Genomic DNA, 14,472 nt, shown 5'->3' on the forward strand with positions numbered 1-14,472 from the left:
AATTTTATATCAGTTTATGGGCTGACACCAGATAAAGATCTTCCGTTGCTGCTAAGTTCGGTCAGTACGACCCATATTAGTAATACTTAGGATAAGTACCACCCCTAAAATAATATGGCGTCAATGGTTTTACCTATTTTAATAGAAAAGGGGTCTCTACCCATCATGCATTTTACACATATTTAAAGGTTCAACATCCGAAGTGCACCCCCCCCCTCAATCAGACTGTTGGCACCCAATGCGCCATTCGTTTACGTTTCATCCCTAAAGTCTGAAATAAAACAATTAATTTTGCGGTTGTGTTTTAGATATCTGTGATTGAAGCCCCCCAATAGTCACTGACTCTAATTTGCTTCCTCGGAGATGACGAGTACGTGGAAAGCGGCACTTTGTGAGCGTTGTAGATCATCGATCCGTCTTAAAAGGTATTTAAACGTAGTGTGTCATAATTCACGATCTATTATATCATCTGATAGAGGTAGTACGGCAGGAAGTTTTCCGGGAACCATACACTACGTATAGCCCGGCGTATGTCAAAATGGTCATTGCCGGTGCCATCACGACCTCACTCGGTAGATATTTTACGGCCCACTCCACGTGCATCAGAGAAGTCACACTCTAGATCCCTCGGCATTAGGCCCACAATGTTTCACCATTCACTGATTCGTTTCACAGCGAGTGTCACTTAATGAATACGTACCGATTCACAACCGTCAATGAGCCCACACTCGAGACTAATGTCATCGACATTGGAGCTAATTAAGTTAGACACGCCAGTATTCAACTCTGACAATCTGTCAGTGGCTCGTGCCAATAGTGATTTCGCCTAGCAAAGGTGGTTTTATGGCTCGCCAAAGCTTGTTTGAAAAATTGCGCGTTGTGCCTAAGGTCTTAGACCTTCAATCACTCCAATCTATCCATGACGCATGGCGTTCAAGCCAGGTCATGCTAAGGATAAGATCATGTCTCGAATCTAAATCAAGAACAAGACAGCGGTCATCAGTACAGTCCAAGTGCAAAATTTCACGCCTAAGGTTATTGGAATTTTACACACACTACACGTGTCTCATTTGCTAAGCAAAAAATGTTTAAGCGCCACAATAATTTGCTGACTCCTCACTGGAACAAAGCTAAGCACAATTGCAAGACGCTTTGGAGTCCATTAAAATCGGCCATGGCTTATTAAAGCTCGCTACAGTCTCCTCAGCGACTAACGAGCCGATTCGTAACCACGCTTGCTTCATTAGGCAAATAGGTGAGTGGGACTAAGCCTTGTCATCTCCACATAGCCTAATCATACCCTAGCTGGGCGCCCACGACTACTGGTTTGACAACCATTTCTGAAATGCGGTGGAAATATTGCTGCTTCGACATTTGCGCTGATTGTACACTGCGCACGTCGGATACAAGTCTCTTGTACTTCTGCACGTAAAGCATCTATACAGCTTGAAGCTCTGCCCTCTTTTCATTAATGAGGCTAAGGTCTATCTGCACCGGTCTGTTAAACGAATTAGATGTGCCGTAGAGCTAGTCTTGTACCCATGCGTCCCGTTGCGGGCTGCTTTTAGGCTGAGCCAGCTTTCGGCACAATATTTTTTTGCCGCTTCAAATTAGCGGGGTGGACAGGAAGACTTTTGCTCCGACCACGCACGTACAAAGCCATTCCATGAAAATGGTTAAAAGAACAGCCTCTATTCAAATTTGCAACTCTTGGACATAGTCCGTTTTTAGTGTTTTCAACCTTTGACGGGTAGATGATAAGCATGAGCGCACGCGGTAAGCCTGATTGAGCGGGGCAATAACGCGAGACAATTGCTGTTTCAGCAAGTCTCACTTGGGAAAATCAACTTCAATATTCGTGATGCAGGTGAGGGCGTATGCTCTGGCTCTGCCACCGAAGTTGGAGATGACCAAACCAACTCGCTGTTGCCCCGATCGTAGCTTGGCGGATTTCAGGGCCATTTCCACCTTTCTGATTCAAAGAAGGCGTTTTCCCTTCTTTGCTCTAATACTCAAGACAAGAGGGCGAACCTATGGCCACACTCACAGGTACTGGAATGTACCATGTAGACATGAATGCTGCCAATTGGTCATGAAACTGTCCAAATAGGGTGGCTTAAAGTGCATTATGGCGATGAGCCGCGCCGTAGGAGACTTTCGTCCATCGATGAGCTGCTGCTCCTACTATTTAAGGATTCTCGCCCATTTTTATAAGGCTTTCAGCGTTTAAATCGCTAACCATTGAGCTTCCGATAGAACTGGGAGTCGTTATATCCTCATTTACGATCAGTATGTAAAGACTCAGGTGTAGAATGACTAATTGTGCTACCAAGTGTAGCGGAGCTACTTAGCTCCTTGAGTCAGAGGAAGACATACAGCCTCAAAGAGCCATTAAGTATTTAACCTCATAATAACTCAAAGAGACGTATAGGCTCATAGAGGTTATCTAAGCCTGGTGTAAGGAATCTAAAGATAATAAGTATCACACGGCAACCAGTGCTCACATCAATATTTCAGCTCCTCCTGCACTGCTCGACGAGCAAGGAACCTTCCGTTTTACGTTAAGATACTTTTAAAACGATGTCGTCGTAAGGGTCAATAACAGTATCTGTTGAAGTGGCTCGGGTACCCCTCGTCTGAAAATCTGGGGGTACAAGGTACCTCTTCGGATAGATTGCCTTCCGCCATTGACGGTTTTAAGCGCCGCGCTTGGGGTCAACCTACGCTTCCCACCTGATAGAGGTAGCCAGTGTATGGCTTTGATCCGCGGTTGCACGTTCAACCGAAGCACTGAGTGCTAGATAGTACTAGCCTCATTTTGATCGTAATGGTGTAATGGTGTGCTTAGTTGTTTCTTAACCTTCAGCTGATAAGGTGAAAGCGAAGCTTTCGTTCCAAAGAAGCGCCAGCCACGTCGGCAGTGTCTCGAAGGGGTCATATTTTTCTGAGGCGTCGGGGTTGACGGACCTAGTTAATGAACGCACTATCGCTTTCTTGACCGCTTTGTTTGAGCAAAGCGATCGGAATATTTTTCTGATAGAGGATACTGAAGCAGCATGTGCTTGGTCCCGCCGACGTTCATTATTAACATGGCATCATGATCGGTGGAGAGTGGTATTTTTAATGAAGAGCGTCGCGTGTAGCGATCATCTTCGGCGCCCAAGCCACCGATTCAAATATCAAGATTGGTTTGCAACCTCTCGGAGACCTATTTCACACAAGTGGTGTGAAGACGGACTATCGGTGGGCTTCACAGCCGCAATGGCTATGACTGGCGACGAACTTCCTCCTACTTAATAATTTCTTGCTCTTGTTGCTCATCGAGCGAACTTAACAAAGTATGGGCTCTAGACCTCGTTTCTCCGCAATGCAGTTAAAGCATTTTGTGACACCACATTCTGAGAACGGATTCGGTACCCAACGATTCGTCTTCACGCTTATGCCGTGGTAGGCTCGGATTCCTGGGCATTTTCCTTTAAGTGTGACGATCATTGTCCGGCTCTATCAAAAGTGATGACGAGTTAAACACAATTTCAGGTCAAATGGCCACCATGTCAGATATGTTCCTAGCCTTTGAAGCCTGGACCAAACTCATTAACAGATATTTCGTCTAGCTCCATAAGAGCATACAAAGGATAGGATAGCCTCAAGTCTAATATTACCTTCAACGCTACTATTCACGTTGTATATAGCATTTCGCTAGTATCTCTCCTTGACTTTACAGACGCTTTACGTATCGAAGTAATAAACTGAGATCACTGCTGTCTTGTGAAGATACCATCGTTTCATGGAGGCCGACACATTAAATGCTGAAATTAAACAGGGTCTTCAACCTTACTTTGCTCTATGGCAAGAGCCGACGTCTATAGTTAACATCCAATGGAGGCAGTGGCCTATAATAAATAAACATTGTGACGTCATTGACGATTTCTTCTGTGCTAAGCAGGCAGCTGGAATGATGTGTGAGAGTAAGACACCCCATTTGACACCGACCTATTTTGTCGAGTAGCCAAACAGTAAGTGACGCATTGCATGTTTACAGTAAGCTTCATGCGACTACTATAGCGGCACAGGTACCAATTTCTACGGAGGATATTCTTTAAAACAGAATGGTTTAATGTTCGATGTACTGGGCATCGACTGAATTGATGGCTATCATCAAAATAATATCTTGTGCAAGCTGCTAGCGATATTCATCTTACAGCGATAAGCACCCCAAAAGGTATGCTTTGGCAATGGCTGGTGTTTACACAGGCGCTTCCGAAAACCCGGTTGCCTTAAACGTCTGGTGACACAGCTATTCCGTCATCATAAGGTCATGCACCAAAAAGTTTAAGACATAATTGTCTACAGCCGTGTGGAGAAGGGTCGGTCGAATGTGGACAAATACTTAGACCATTTACGAGCTGTGCTCGAATGCATGCGTGCGAACTAGTTTTATGCCAGCGCATCAGAAGGTGCGGATGAGATTCCCTTTTTGGAGTGCTTTATTGGAAAGCTAGGTTTTAGAGCGGATCCCACTAAGGTAGAAGCAATAGTAAATTGGCCGGCATTCAAAACCAAAATAATCACGTGAGGGACTTGGCCTTCCCAACTACTTGCATAAGTACAACGGATTTGCGCTATGACTCAGTTATTATTCAATTTCCTCAGTAAATGTAGGAATTAGTGCGGACTTAGCACCAAAATGACGCTTTTGAAGCAGTGACAAACCTACAAATTCCAATTTTGTCTCTGCCTAATCTTGAGTGGACTTTTAGTGTCGCCTCTAGCGCATCTGACTGACTATAGACTTACACTGTAACGATTGACTGACTATAGACTTGCGCTGTAACGATATATGACGCGAGACGCGAACGTGTCATTGCGTAAGCTTAAAGCTGCAGTAAGGACTACCCAGTTCATGCCAAAGGGCTACTTTTTATGTAGTATGCTTTCGTGGAAATTACAGTGCATATTCTTAGCTCAAAGACCGTACTTTTAAATATACGGATCGTGCATCGTTATGCACTGCCATTCAGTCACCTCACGTTACACAGAGAATGGTCCAGCGTCTTTAATTCTTCGCAGAATATAGCCTCAAAGTAAAGTATAAGCTAGAAAGCAAAACGAATTGGCTGATGCGTTGTTACACAGAGCTGACTATGAGCTTGTTCTCTGTCGTCACCAGTCCCTGACTTAATCCGTGTGGCTTATGCCTCAGATGAACAGTGTGTAGCTTTACTAGATACTCTTGGAAGCCATGAGCTTTTAAACTCGGACCTTAAATTCTCGGCACGATTGTATGCGGCTTTACCTCAATATTCTATCGATTATAGTATTTTGTGCAGTTTCACTGAAGTAGCGGATCTTTCGCATGCAGTTCCTCATGATGAGTAATTGAAGTATCAAATCCTCTATAAGGCATATGTCACTGCTTTAAGTGGGCATCTCGGTCGAGAAACCAGACATAGCTCGGTGAGACAAAGTAATTAGTGGCTCAAACTCTATTTCTGAGCTGGCGTTTATGTGCGCACTATGCGAAACGTACCAACGGGTAAAACCCTTGGCACCCGAAACGGCGCCACTTGCCCGATTACCGTACCCACTGGTTGTTGGTGAATTCCATCAGTATGGACTTTGTGCTTAGCCAACTTAAGGTTAGGAAAGCAGCACCGGCATCGCAGTCTTTGCGGACCGTTGAAGCAAGATAATTCACTTAGTGGCTCTGCCGGATACAATTATTGCAAACGCTACAGCTAAGCTGTTTATCGATCGCGTTTTTCGAGAAATTGCTTTGCCAGTGGAAATTGCCTATCACAGAGACCATGTTTTCACGAGTACGCTTTTTAAAGTCAATCATTCGGATGCTTGGCACTATAATGGGCATGTTAATAGCGAATCATCTGCGTACCCGCGCTCAAGCTAAGTATTTTAATCGCGTTATTGAAGACGTTCTCTATAGTGTACGCCAAAGTGTTGGAGCATAATCTCTCTTTGATTAAATCTATGTTGAACAACGCTGTTTATGCCCCACAGGCTATACTACTTTCTATATGAAGGATCTCACACACGCAAGCGTTTCGTTGACTCCACCACTCCGTGTTCCGGGCTATTTGGAGGGACGTTGCGTATTGGATCACTGATCTCAGCCCTGTCACTGTTCGAAAATAGGTCAGCGAGCTTCTCGCGATGCGATTATATGTCTTACGACACGTGCGTGACACAATGGCCTAAGGATGCTAACGTAAACACTGAGTGTCAGCTGTGCTGACACTCAGTGTTTACGTTAGCATCCTTAGGCCGTATCGGATCCTTTCCGAGTAGATTTAAGTGCGTTTGTGGCCGAGAAAGATGACCGTCCGGCAGGCTGCTGCATCCTCATCAGATTATCCAGCTGACCCTCTTAGCAAGGTTGTTGACGCTCCACATCACAAGACGATTTTTCGGCGTACTCCAGTTAGAGATCTAGTCTAACTGTAAAGTTGCACCTCGTGTACTACAGCAAAAGAGCTTAATCCGATGATTTGTCCCCCTCCTGCGCTGCTTAATGAGCAAGGAAACCTTTAAAATAATATGAAACAACTTCTGAAGTGACGTCGTCGTAAGGGCAGATTTTGATCTCGTGATGTGGCTTGAATACTCCTTGTGAACACGAGGTACCCTTACGACATGATTGCCCTTACGCCGTTGACAATATCGAACGCCCCATTAAGGGTCAGACCTACGCTTTTTAACAGTAGGTGGAGGATTGGGCAGATATTCAGCCATAGTGTGGCTTAGTCCATAGTTGCATGAGCAGCTGGAGCACAAGTGTGCTCGCTAGCGAGAGCCTTATACTGTGTACTACCCACGGATTTTATTTGGCCTTTGGCATTTAATTTCATAAGGCCTAAGCGAAGCTTCAGTTTAGACGAACTTTGGTCTGGAAACTCTCGGAAACGTTCCTCCACACTGGGTGGTTTGAAATCGTACTCTCGATAAGATCTTTTGGTCTAAAAGACCACGGGTCGGCTACGAGATTGTTTTTCTTTGATAATTGTTATCTCTAGCTCCTCGTCGCTATGAGGTGGGGTCTAAAACCCCTCCTCCTCCGTAACGCAGTAAGTTTACTCGCAACATCTCGTCTAGGAAGCAGATCCAGCGCCCGGCGAGAATCAACTTCGCGTTTTTTTAGGCGTGACGGGCTCGTCTCTTATCATGTATCTTGGACAAGGTATAACTATTGAGTACCACAACTCAATCGTCATAAAAATTATAAAAAATCGAGAATCAATCATATGATGTCACAAAACAAAGGCGTGCTCAGAGCACAACCGTGCGATTGAGCGTTCGACCGTAAAGCTAAAAGCGAACATGAAGGCGAGAGCCGACAAGCGGTGTCAACAGTTTGATGGGTGATGTCGTAACGAGGTTATTCTCTGTGGTGTATTACACACTAGGGATAATACACCTTTTTAATTGATATAAGTGAAATTATATATGTTTATTTGTAATTTACCAGATAAGAACTGGCGGCAGGGTCTATATCAAAGAAATTAAGTAAAGGTGTTTTAACATTTCAATAAGCAAAACGTAGTTTTCCTTTTGAAATCGAAAAGCGTTCCTTGCCTTCCTAATCCCTTAAACTTATAAGTAAGTTTACAGTAATATGTGAGGGCACCTTGAGGATGAAGATGCTATAAAAATCTTATCTTATGTAATAAGCAATGATACTTGTACAGTATAAGTGGCAAGCTGGTCATGTGTCGCAATCATGAAATCAACAGCAACGGCGAATATTGCTTATTATTGCTTAGTGCATTCTATATTAAGATAGCTCTTATTCACAAACCAAGAGGTTTAGTCAATCGAGTTGATTAATCATTTAAGATGATAACTGTGACGGCTCACATAGTAATATGCTGGAGAAAGCGTGCAAGATAAGATTTTCAATTTCTCTTGCGTTTAGGAGTGAACCACTTAGCACTGCGTGTGTAATTAAAATACAAAAATCAGCTTTATGTCCTACAAGTAAGTCCTACCGAGATGGTGCCTTTCAGCTAAGTGGAAAGCCACTGCATCGGATCTACCAAGCTCCTTGAGTCAGGACTTATAGGCCCAAAGAGCCATTAAGTATTATTACTGCGGACACATCCAGTTTGTGCTACAGACACACCTTCTATAATATAATTTTATTTCCGCGTAAACCTCCCTGATTCCACTTTTTTTCATTAACTACCCCCTTTTTTTATACCACTATGTATGCTGGTCCCACGTCCCTTCTACTTCCAGGTGCCATAAGTAAAAGCATAATGTAAGATGATCCTATGCCAAGCAAATAACAGGAGCCCCAGACAGCGCAAAACGAGCTTCGTTGAACTACCAGACTTTTAGTATTTTTATTCAGGTTCCCTGCCTTCCAATATTCTTAAGATCGTAAGCCAAGACCAGTAGGCAGGCATTTTAGAGGAAAAAATGACCACTATTGCTTTCTATCATCTCACGTACTTTGCATGATTTTTACTGTGCTTTAGTAAAGTCTACAGTTAATGCATCATCTTGGCTCGCTAAACACCTGAGATGGCGGTACACGTCCCTCGACTGCCCTCAATTGTGCAGCTTCACAAACGTAGTTAGGATGTTAGAACACCACACGTGGTACAATCCATTTGCTTGATGTAATGGAGGACCTTTTGCAAGCACTGTTGCGGTACTATTCAACCTTTTTTTTATTGCGGTGCTTCGGTTACTTCACGTTCCCGATGTGCAGAGATATTAAAAGTAGCTAAGAAGTCTTAGCTACTAAGGGTAAATGCCAAGACTTTATTTAGTACAGGCAAAATCAAAACTTTTAATTTATATATAGTTCTTTCGTAACGATCTTTATTTGCTGGCTTTAATGCATTAATACCTAACCATGCAATGCGCCTGCTTGCACCGCCTAATCGTGTCTTGTAACGATTGGCGGGGTTAATTTTAAAGTTTAATTAACCAATCAATATAATTAATTTCTTATTGCGTCAATACTTAATTTGATAGTATTTAAATCATCAAGTCAATACTAAAAAAGATAGGAATTTTGTACTTATTTATTTGTTTCTTTCATACGAAATAATATTTATGCAACGCGACATCGCGTTACATACCACCCCTTAATCAACAGTCACTTTATAGAGCGACAAAGAGAACTATTATGTCTCTCTCTTAAATTGGCACTTTTTGGTTTTTATTTTAATTTCAAATTTTTATTGCGCAAGCCGTTTCATAATTTATAATATCTATAAGAGAAAATACTTTGTATAATAAATAATGTTTTTCTTTCTATAAATATTGTCAATATCACGACACATGGTTAGCAGATTTTCGCTGAAACGAGGTAAACGAAAAACAAACAATTCGATTAGTGAAATCGGATGATCAATATTAGTCTAGGCGTACTTTAACTTGCCCATAACACTATTGCTACAGTGTCGCCGGCTCTGGCGTTACTGCGCTTGCGTTTCCTCTAGAGCCCATGGTAGGTAGATTACAGCAATAGCAATTACTGCACTTTCTTTTTGGCCGCTTAAAAAGTAAAACGTCTGAAAACTGCAATATGACCGGTGGACGTCAAGAGCTGAAAATCGCAGCCGCGGCCATTTAAGCAATAAGCTTTACAGTTGTCTAAACCATTGCAAATAATTAAAGGGCAAGAATCGTTTTGCTACCCAGTACTTGAAACTGGCTCGCGATGGTGCATCCTAAAAAATTGCTTAAATCCATTGCGCAACCTCCTGATCAGATTGGAACTGGATACATGATCAGTTTTTGTTTTTTGTACTGAATTGGTTTTTTGAATCTGCAATGTTCACCTCAGAAAACCACCAAGCAGAAAAAGCCCCAATTAGTGCCATACATATATTCATTCGTGATCAATGTGGCAGGTCATATATCTCTGCTCGCTGGCGGCATCTCTAGCTCAGGCTCAGACTAGCCAAGAGAATGAAACTTGCATCATGAGCGACTCAAATTTGTGCCCTGTCGACGACCTCACCCCATCAGCACTTGATAGCAGTATTCTCATTTATCCTGGTGGCGCCACTCGCTGTGCTTTTGATGATTTTTCGGATCCGAATGTGAGCTATACCACCAATTCGACCTACTTTTTTCAAGTGTTTCCAGCTTCGAGCACGACCAAGTTAATGCTGTATTTCCAAGGTGGCGGTGCCTGCGTCGATGAGCTCACTTGTGCCTTTAGCCTCCAGTGTATGTTTGAAACATTTTCTGCCAACGCCAAGCCATTGAGCCATGGTGTCCTTAATCGATCGAACGAAGAAAATAGCTTTAATGATTACAATATTGTGCACTTACCGTACTGCACCGGTGACTTACATATCGGTAATAGCGTCAAGAGCGATCGCAGCAGTGGTCTAGACGCGCTACTGAACATGCCCGAGTGTTTAGGACGCAACATGACGTTGCACCAAAACGGGTACAACAATACTAAAGCCGTACTTGACTGGGCTGTGGAAAACTACCCAGATCCTGACGAGATTATCATTACTGGCTATAGTGCGGGCGCTCTTGGTGCCCAGATGCTCAGTGCTCTTGTGGCGGATACGTGGCAAGTCAACGAGAACGACATTCGGTACTCGGTTTTGAGCGACAGCTACGTTGGTGTTCTTCATAAAGACGAAGCGGGTGGCAAAATCCTTTCATACTATGGATCCTGTGACGTGGATCTTAAATTGACTGACTCTTTGCAGGATCAATGCGAAGAGAGCTCGCTGTCTTTCATTGACATCGTGACGCACATGATTTTGTACACGCCGAGCGCCCAGTGGCTCTTTCTGCAGAGCATGTACGATCAAGTTCAGCGCTACTTTTACCAATTGGTAAAGGATGGCATTCTGGGCTATCCTTTTCCAGATCTCATTAGTGGCGAAGACTTTTACACGGTGCGTATTCTTATTGAATAAATGAAGATGTCACTGGAATGAATATTAATGTGTGTTTTTCAATTCTAGAAAGTGACAGCTATCATGGATGAATATAAGAACATTAGCGACAACATCTCAACTTTTGAAGTCAACAATTCCCAACACGTATTTATGACGGACAACGAGTACTATGACAATGTAATTCGCACCCCGGGCGGGGATTCATTAGGCGATTATCTTGAGAAATGGCTCGTAGCCAATTCATCAGTGGATGATGATGCTTCAACCAGCGCGAGCTCTGGTGGAGGAGACACAAATCAGTCGGCTGCTATCCATCTCCAACATGCTTTGTTGCTAACGTTCATTGTAATTATTGCGATGCTCGTCCAGTAAAATAATTAAACTTAACCGGCTGTCTGGAGCTTTATTTTCCGAAGGCGTGCTTCCCTATTATTTTAAATTTGAACAATGAAATTATTCATAATATCGAAACAAGTGATTTTACCAAGATGAGGTTCAAATGACAACGTTTTGCGTATTAATAACCTCTGAATCAAGAGTTTATAGTATTGGTCCAACCAGTATTCAATGATCATCAAGAGATTGGTACTATTGCTCTGAGTAATGGGATGTAGAAGGAAAACGTAACGGAAATGTTGCACAAATATTTTGCTTTATCAGAAAAAATAAATATCAATTAAGTTTAAAAATACATGAGAAGAGAAATTTTAGTATCAAAGAGCCCTTTAAAATAAGCATTATAAAGTTAAAACGAAAATTTCAAGGTTTAGCCAAGATACGTTCTGTAGCGGAGCTTCCTCGCTCCTAAAGGCAGAGGAAGACTTTAAGACTCAGAGTCTCTTAGTTCTATAAAACGTATAGGCTCAACAAATCAGGGAGTCGTACAAGCTATAAAAGCTTACTGAATCCTAGGTCAAGAGATTCAGGGGTTCGTAAAACCAAGTGGCAACTAGTGCCCAAGAAAATGTACCTTAGAAAGGCTCCTATTACTTACAGATCAATGCGCAATGCTTAGGAAGGCACTTAACGCTTTAAGATCAAAAGGGGAACTGCAGTATATTTAATTATTGAATCTAAAACCTTGCTTTGCTAATTAAAAACAGATTTAGGCCGCCAGATTTGTATCTGGCGGCGACCACATATGTTACCATAGTAAATGGGATTTAAGTAATTAATTATTATAGAATAGGATAAAGGGTATTTTACCCATAAGGTAAACGAATCACAACAACGGTTCTTCAACCAATGTGTGCCCCATTACACATTCGGTATAGCCGGGAACATGAGGCTTTGAAACTCAGCTAAGGTTAGGTGATAAGTATTTTAACAGCTTGAATCACCGATACTTAAGCAATTAGGATAATGCACAGCAGAAACATATGAGCATTTAAAAAGCGTGCAATAGGAAGTAAGAGAGAAGAAATGGCCCAGTAGATAATTTTTAAGCTGAACAAACATTAATGAATGAGCTCAACTCATTGAAGCAACGTGCTATTAGCCCATCAGACAACGACCCGACTCCCCAGCAGCACGTCCCGGCACGCGGCTTCATCGACTGGATGTCCACGCATAAGAGAAATAAATAAAGAAGTACAACATTATTATCTCTATTAATTTCGACTTTATAAGTCCAATATTTCCAAATTGGATAATATTGATGCAATAAGACATTAACTCTAGTGATTGGTTGATTTAAGTCTAAATTAACCCCGCCTATCGTTATAAGACATGATTGTTCGGTGCGCAAGGAGTCGCCATACCTAGTTAGATATTAATATAATAAGTTTTGTAGTAGATAGAAGATCGTTACGTTGGATTAATCCAGTTTTACTTTCCCTAATTATGATCTTTTAAAATTGCCTACCTCAGACAGTCACGAAGCCAGGCATGTCAGTACGTTGGATATCGATCGGCTCACAAGGGTTGAAATTCTTCGGGTGTCCTCTCCACTGGATGAGGATCTGATACTTTTGCCTAACGGGGCGGTTGGTTTGTTGCTAAAGGCCCTTAGCTACTTCGAAAAATTCCTCTATACCCCTGTGTACGTGAAGTTTCGAGGCACCTAACCTTCACTGTAACCAGTGTAAGGTTCACTAGTACTTACGAGTACTACTGAAAGGTGCCCCGTTAAACCTGGAAGCCCTTGTTGGTTCGTTTAGCAACCTAAGCACGTTTCATCCAACATGGGCATGTTAGATGAAGAAGGAGAGAGCTTTCCAGCCCCTCAAGAATGTTATTACGCCACGCGTGAGGAATTTACCCATTTGAGTGACCTTGAAGGGAGAGCGGTCGAATGAATGAGCTCGGTCGTAGCCGTTGGCGCCAAGCTGTACACTCTAGGAAGAGATGAACAGCATTTGGCCATAGTCGAGTTCATTCAACGAACTCGACGCGGCCCAAAGAAAGTATCCTTGCTTCACCAGCAAGGCTCTTAACCAACAGTCAGTATAGTGACTGATGTAGGGTGACAGAAAAGATTACTTTATCTTTCCCTGTAAGTTTGCATTATTTGTTCTGATCAAAATACCAATTAAAGAGTCATAAGTTGATTTTGACCAGAATAAAGATGGCGACTAGTAAGTCTGTGCACGTGGGCCGTGAGGCCGCTAAGCTGGAAGCTGCACGGATCAGTGTAGCTGTCAGTCCTACTCCTATTGGAGGTGACTGGGGTATGCCATCTGTTGATGACATTGCAGGTGACGGGGACAAGTCACTTGCATCGCCCGACTCCGTGGCGACTGAGAAGGCCGCTCGATCACCCGGGGACCGATTCCGTTAAACTTTTGGGTTATAACGTGACTACCAAGAGGTGATGACGAGGCTGTCTAACTCGTCGGACCTCTATAGTGGGGAGTCATCCTCAGATGACTCCGAGGGCGATGAACACTCTGGTTACGTTAGTATGCGTCCCCAGGAACTATGTGGTTGCGAAGGTAAGAGTGCTGCTGAGGATGCTAGTTTGCATCACCAGAAAAGGATTGAATCTGGGCCAAATTAACGTTAATGACAGCATGAGCCAACAGGTGAAGGACCCCATTACGTTGCCGATCGCTCCTGAAACGAGGCCTTAGTTACCCTTTAAGAGAAAATTCATTCGTCGGTCTGGTATGACCAACGATCTATATCATATTGTTATTCGACTCATCCAGGCTTCACAAGCCTTGTGAGGATGAAACAAAATTCTTCATCGATGCCTTTACTGGCATCGGTGGTACACTAGCAAACGGTCAAAGGATGTCCAACCTTTGTTTCCAGCTTGGATTATCTTTCTACCGAATGTACAAAACATAGGCCTTGAGGTCTGGCTTGAAAAGCTAAGTACTTTTCGGGAACGGTTAGAAAAAAGGATCATAGTTGGTGCACGCTATAAATTGCACCGTTTGTCTAGAGAGGCAGGGATTCCTTCCCTCTCGTTGGGGGACTCATGCTCATGCTGTTTTAAGGGTGCAGATCATACCCCTAAGGAAGCAAATTCCTTCAAAGATCCCCATTGGAGGACTTTCATCTTACGAGATGCGTCAAGGGATTGAGAACCTCTAATCCTTTTATGAGCGCGGGAAGCGCTCGTTCT

General features: G+C 43.0%; 1 protein-coding gene across 1 annotated transcript; it reads left to right on the plus strand.

The window, feature by feature from the left end:
• Positions 1 to 9,844: 9,844 nt before the first annotated feature.
• On the plus strand, positions 9,845 to 11,460 carry CCR75_001136 (uncharacterized protein). The gene is made up of 2 exons (XM_067959241.1): positions 9,845 to 10,898; positions 10,968 to 11,460. The coding sequence occupies exons 1-2, from the start codon at positions 9,876 to 9,878 to the stop codon at positions 11,271 to 11,273; spliced, it is 1,329 nt and encodes a 442-aa protein (XP_067823666.1). The 5' UTR covers positions 9,845 to 9,875; the 3' UTR covers positions 11,274 to 11,460.
• Positions 11,461 to 14,472: the final 3,012 nt, after the last annotated feature.

Source organism: Bremia lactucae, linkage group LG8 (assembly GCF_004359215.1).
Source record: "Bremia lactucae strain SF5 linkage group LG8, whole genome shotgun sequence".
NCBI classification, from domain to species: domain Eukaryota; phylum Oomycota; class Peronosporomycetes; order Peronosporales; family Peronosporaceae; genus Bremia; species Bremia lactucae.